Source organism: Stylophora pistillata, chromosome 2 (genome assembly GCF_964205215.1).
Source record: "Stylophora pistillata chromosome 2, jaStyPist1.2, whole genome shotgun sequence".
Taxonomy (NCBI): Eukaryota; Metazoa; Cnidaria; class Anthozoa; order Scleractinia; family Pocilloporidae; genus Stylophora; species Stylophora pistillata.
Genome location: NC_142520.1, coordinates 47,636,102 through 47,642,377, shown reverse-complemented (window position 1 = coordinate 47,642,377; position 6,276 = coordinate 47,636,102). Strand labels below are relative to the sequence as shown.

General features: G+C 41.9%; 2 protein-coding genes and 1 pseudogene across 3 annotated transcripts in view; 1 reads left to right on the top strand and 2 right to left on the bottom strand.

The window, feature by feature from the left end:
* Positions 1-43, bottom strand: part of LOC148739960 (uncharacterized) — an 808-nt gene extending 765 nt beyond the window's left edge. The window contains exon 1 of the mRNA XM_088749803.1: positions 1-43. This exon is cut by the window's left edge and continues 411 nt beyond it. The gene's annotated coding sequence lies outside the window, so the exon portion shown is untranslated.
* Positions 1-956, bottom strand: part of LOC148739959 (uncharacterized) — an 11,457-nt gene extending 10,501 nt beyond the window's left edge. The window contains exon 1 of the mRNA XM_088747049.1: positions 141-956. Within this exon, the coding sequence (XP_088603175.1) occupies positions 141-369 (229 nt within the window). The 5' untranslated portion in view covers positions 370-956. The remainder of the gene's footprint in view (positions 1-140) is intronic.
* Positions 956-4,087, top strand: LOC148739958 (uncharacterized; annotated as a pseudogene). Its single transcript, XR_015996052.1, has 5 exons — positions 956-1,298; positions 1,662-1,767; positions 2,123-2,349; positions 2,746-3,042; positions 3,379-4,087. The product of XR_015996052.1 is annotated as an uncharacterized LOC148739958 (transcript).
* The last annotated feature ends 2,189 nt before the right edge of the window (positions 4,088-6,276 follow it).

Sequence of the window (6,276 nt, the reverse complement as noted above, 5' to 3'; positions counted from 1 at the left end):
CTCGCCGACTTTCATAACCAGTCTCCTCTACTAACTATGGCTTAAGAAATTGTCGCATGCAGGTGACCGAATGGATTCTCAGTTTTTATCACGTACCGAATATCGCAATTTGAACTCACCACAAACTTTCAAAATCATACCTTTATAAATGGCCGCTCGACCCTTGTACCGGCCAGTCGATATGTGAACTGTTGTCCATTCTTTTATCTCCACGGCGCCAACAACTTGCTTTTCATGTATACCACTCACGATGTTCTCGTTTTCCAATTGAACAACGGTAAACCCCATCTTTAGAGATGCTATGTTAAACAAAGCAGTCGAGAAAAGAAATAGCTTAACACACGAGCGATCAACCGGTGAAAAGTACATTCAAAGATGAGCGCGAAATGGAGTTTTTTTTTAGTTTCCGATCACGGGCATGATCACGTGGATACTTTGGGAATTGTCATTGGCTTGTAAAGAGAATCCGCTGGCTTGCCTGACTGCAGTCTCAAGAGAGGCACGCGAAATTTTTGCTGATTGCTCCAATCAGTACCCTGCCTTTGGACGACGGATTAATCTTGGATCCATGTTTTGAAGATGATATAAATAATTATGTGAACTCACTCTATGTAGAAATAATCGAGAAGAATCGAACGTACTATAAATGAACGTTTGTGGCCAAAAGTTGTCAAGGAAACAAAGAATTGAAACCCCGACTCGAGTTGTGCTCACGACAAAGGTGAGAAATAACAGAAGCCAATCACAACTTTGAATGCGACTGCAAACGTGTTTTACCCTCATTATTACAAAAGATGGATACCACCTTAGGAAGTATGAGAGAAACCAAGGTGATCGCAGTGTACCAGAACCCAAATCAACAAAGGTTGACCGTAACAAGCGTTAAGCAACACGTTCCAACATGGCCATCTCGCGCCCGATTCCTTAGTCTTTCCCTTCCAGCGAAGTAGCGGTGGCGCCAATAGAGTCAAGTGCGTCTCATAACGAACAAACATTTGTACAAGAGAAGAAAGCGACTATGGTGAGTTGGAATTCTCGCCTTCAAATGGATGTGCATATTCCGAAGCGTTTCCATGTTTATGATTATGTTTGTATTTCGCTCATTTGGCTATTATCAATTTCCCCATGACTCCAATCTGACCATGACAGTTCTTTTGGGTGTTCTTGTGAGATGGGCTACAGACTATGACCTAACTCCTGTACTATATCTACAGTTTGACAACTGTGTTAGAGAAAACAAGAACCGGTTCATGTTTGCTCTACTACTAGCACTCCTTGTTGAAGAGGATATTTTTGAGGTTTGTGGAGCTTAGAACTTCCTACATTGCACAGAGTAGACTCTTGAACTCTTTCACGATAATCTTATTTTTTTTTAAAGTGCTGTAATAAGCTAAGTTCCCTGCTAGCAGAGTTCACTTTTTCCTTTGTGGCTTTCAGATGGGCAAATGGATAAAAGAATAACTTTTTAAAGTGACGTTAAATCCAAAGCAGCCTCAATTTACAAAGCAATAACACAAAGAGTTGATCAATCAACAGAGTCAATAATGTTTGTTCGTTATGAGACGGACTTGACTCTATTGGCACCCCTGCTACTTCACTGGAAGGTAAAGACTAAGGAGTCAGTAATGTAGTAAGAACTGCAGTTTGTTTGTTAACTGCAGATCAGAGTAAACTTTCTCCCAGTGGGTCATACTCGTGAAGATATTGATGCTTTTTTCAGTGTTTATTCAAAGCACTTGGATAAGCTGGATGTTTATACAGTTCCAGGTAATAAATAATGGCAAGAGATCATAACAGTACATGTAGGTTAGTACTTTTATTAATTATTGTTTTATTCTTGCAGTCTTGATGTGCCAGTGTTTCAGGTTAAATGCAGCCATAGTTAAGTAGAGAAAAAACACTGGGCCTGATGCCACTCATTTATATTCATTTATATTTACCTTGATAAAGGAATGAGAATTTAAGAGGGGCATCAATCTGTCAGCACACTCTTATTTCAATAGTAGAGGGTGTGTGAGATAGGGAGGGCATATAGAGAGAAACTTACAAGTTATACTATGCATGTGTTAGCAGTGCAATGTATTTCTAAATTTCATCAACTTGAATTCTCCCCTTTGTACAGAATTACTCAAGGCACTGGAAGATTGCATGAAGCATCCCACTCCCAAGCCATTTATGCTGCAGATTGTCTATGACATAAAGTCATGGATTTCAGATCATGCAGAGGAACTACATGAGCACACTGTTCCAAAGTGCTTTAAATTTAAGTGAAAAGATGAAGGGAAAGCTACAATGCACTACAGAAACTGGAGCCATGAGCGGTGGCAAGGGCCAATTGTAGTCCTCAAGGTGTGCACATCATTTTTTGTGTCCTTCCATTGTTTCCTTCTCTTCACTGTTGTTGGGACCAAAAAGTCTGTCTAGAGCTTCAAACTTTTGACTAAAATTGATTTGAGAAATTGAACTGGATTAGAGAGGAAAACTGAAATTTGCAGTTTGAATGCTGTGTATTTACGTAGTATGCAAAACAATATAAAATGACCAGTAAAATTGTGTGCTATGTGAAGGAAATTCTTTGCTGAAATTATTTTTGCACTTGTTTGGATAAGGAGACTGTAAAACCTGTAACCATGCGGCAATCACCAGACTACTTTTATGCTTTCAGTTGTGATGTTTCTGTTATGCCAGTATCTAAGCATTTATCTTGTTTGCTAATTTTTTTTCTTTTTGCATTTGATTGAACAGAGCATGCCTCATGGAAAGCCTAATATTGTAATTCCTTCCCTGGCCAAATTGGATTTGGAGGCATTAAAGAGAGATATACTTAACAAGTATCAACAGAATATGCCTCAAGCAGCATCAGATTGTTAGAGAAGTTGGCTGGAAAATGTTGAGAGAAAGATAGCAGCAGTGCCTGATCATTATAATTGCCTAGTGGATACACTGAAAACTGCTGGAAGAACTGCACCACTACCTTCGGCTGCCCAAATCCCAAATGATCTCTTAGAGCTTAGGGAAAGAGAAATCCAGCCTACCCAAGAAGTGAGTACATGATGAGAACTGGAATAAGATTGAATATTGCTCCCAGAGCTATGGGAAGAGGCAGGGTCTGAAATTGCGCTTTCCTGGTCACCAGTGCGACTAAAAACTTTGCACTGGTGACCAGAATTTCACAATTGGTCACCAGCGGGCGATTGACCATTTCATGCCATGATAATTATACAAACAATAACTTTGATTTTCAGCCAAATCAACTTTTTATGTACATATATGATTGTGTTATCAACACTAGCAATGTTGAATGTATTTGATAATATCATGTGTAAGAAGATGCTTTGCAATAGTATCATTTATGCTTTTGATATTTAAACTTTTCAGATTTACACTGGCTGATATAGAAATCCCAGAGAATGGGAAGCACCAGTGGAGATGGTGGATGATGATTTTCTTACCTCTTTGGAAGTTGGCTGCTTTGTGGCCTTGCATTTTAGCAACTATGAAAAGGAGCCAGTGATAGGAAAAGGAGCCAGTGATAGGAAATTTCCATTGAGGATAACTATTTTGAAGTGCACTATTGGAAAGGAACATATCTAGGGAAGTGGTCTCCTCAGCACATACCTCGCAGAAGAGCACAACCATGGGTGGAAAGGCTGGGTAAAACATGTATTGTTTGCAGTTCTTTCCAGCTCACTGAGGACAGCAAACTTATGCCATCGACGAGAAATTTTCTAAAAGATCGGTATAATGCACTTAAAAACTCAAGATCATGTATAATGCATCAGCATTGTCTTGTTCATTCTAGTTTGACTAAATTGTCTTTTAATAATGTACATGCAAATATGTTTAACTGTTTCAAACAATTTTGTGTAAACAAGGGAAACCTAAAAGCACTACCTTGTCCTTGCCTCTGGACTCCAAGACAGTACATATAGTAGAAGTATTTTTTGTGTGAGTACCATTATTAGTTTGTAAATAGCTTTACACATTTGTTAGAGAATTCTTAGATTGGCTTAATAAGACATAACTATTGAAGTCATCCAAGAAGTTGTGATTTTGGGAGTGTAAAGGAATATTCAGTCAATCTGCAATGTATGAACATTTTGTGAGGGCCTCAGAGTTTCTGCAACATACCATCGTTTCAGATGGCCTAAGATTTCTTCAGTTTCAATATTTGAGGGGGTTGCAGAATTTCTGCGGCATACAGTCACAAATAGGGCTGCAGAATTTCTGTGGCATGCAGTCACAAATGGGGCTGTAGAATTTCTGTGGCATGTGGTTACGAAGGGGGGGCTGCATAATTTCTTCAGGATGCAGTCACAAATGGGGCTGCAGAATTTCTGTGGCATGTGGTCTCAAAGGGAGGCTGCAGAAGTTCTGCGGCATGCGGTTACAAAGGGGGCTGCAGAATTTCTGCGGCATGCGGTCACAAAGGGGGCTCCAGAATTTCTGTGGCATGTGGTCACAAAGGGGGGCTGCAGAATTTCTGCGGCATGCAGTCACATAGGGGGCTTCAGAATTTCTGTGGCATGTGGTCACAAAGGGGGGCTGCAGAATTTTTGCAGCATGCGGTCACAAAGGGGGCTGCAGAATTTTCTGTGGCATGTAATCACAAATGAGACTGCAGAATTTCTGCAGCATGCGGTCACAAAGGGGGCTTCAGAATTTCTGTGGCATGTGCTAACAAAGGGGGGCTGCAGAATTTCTGCAGCATGCGGTCACAAATGAGGCTGCAGAATTTTCTGTGGCATGTGGTCACAAATGAGACTGCAGAATTTCTGTGGCATGTGGTCATAAAGGGGGCTGCAGAATTTCTGCAGCATGCGGTCACAAAGGGGGCTTCAGAATTTCTGTGGCATGTGGTCACAAAGGCGGGCTGCAGAATTTCTGCGGCATGTGGTCACAAAAGGGGGCTGCAGAATTTTCTGTGGCATGTGGTCACAAATGAGACTGCAGAATTTCTGCGGCATGCGGTCACAAAGGGGGCTTCAGAATTTCTGTGGCATGTGGTCACAAATGAGGCTGCAGAATTTCTGCGGGATGTGGTTACAAAAAGGGGCTGCGGAATTTCTGCGGCATGCAGTCACAAAGGAGGGCTGCAGAATTTCTGTGGCATGTGGTCACAAATGAGGCTGCAGAATTTCTGCGGGATGTGGTTACAAAAAGGGGCTGCGGAATTTCTGCGGCATGCAGTCACAAAGGAGGGCTGCAGAATTTCTGTGGCATGTGGTCACAAAGGGGGCTGCAGAATTTCTGCGGCAGGTGGTCACAAATGAGGCTGCAAAATTTCAGCGGCATGCGGTCACAAAGGGGGGCTGCAGAATTTCTGCAGCATGGGGTCACAAAGGGGGCTGCAGAATTTCTGTGGCATGTGCTCACAAAGGAGGCTTCAGAATTTCTGTGGCATGTGGTTACAAATGAGGCTGCAGAATTTCTGCCGCAGGTGGTCACAAATGAGGCTGCAGAATTTCTGCGGCAGGTGGTCACAAATGAGTCTGCAGAATTTCTGTGGCATGTGGTTACAAAGGGGGGCTGCAGAATTTCTGTGACATGTGGTTACAAAGGGGGGCTGCAGAATTTCTGTGGCATGTGGTCACAAAGGGGGCTTCAGAATTTCTCTGGCATGTGGTTACAAATGAGGCTGCAGAATTTCTGGGGCAGGTGGTCACAAATGAGGCTGCAGAATTTTTGCGGCATGCGGTCACAAAGGGGGCTGAAGAATTTCTGCACCACCCATTTATGTGGGCAGTAGAAATGCAAACTACACTATTCAACCCAAATTACTAACATATTAAACTACTTTTTTATCGGACGTACTCCACATTGCAGAGATAAATATCTTAATTGCTTTTAAAATTTTCTCCGTGAAAACTCGATATTTTAAATGATTTCTATAAACGTGCCGACAAAAACTACAGCTTTGTGTTAAAAAAAGCTATTTTGGAAAAACGGCAAAATATTTTGGGAAGCGTTAACGTCGAGGCCTATGTATTGCAGCAGTGAGTAATGCGAGAAGGGAGAAAAGGCATGTGTAAAGCATTCAGCTGCTTTTAAGCGTTTTACACGTACACACACCCGCCGCCTGGTTAGCTCAATTAGGAGATCGCCGGACTGCTGTGCGGGAGATCGAGAGTTCAATACCGGCCGGACCAGCACTCAGGGTCTTAAAATTAATTGAGCAGAGTATGCTTCCTTTTTTTAACATCAAGAAATGGTTAGATATTCTAGTCTTCTCGGATAGGGACGAATAAATGGAGGTCCCGTCTCATGCAGGGGTTG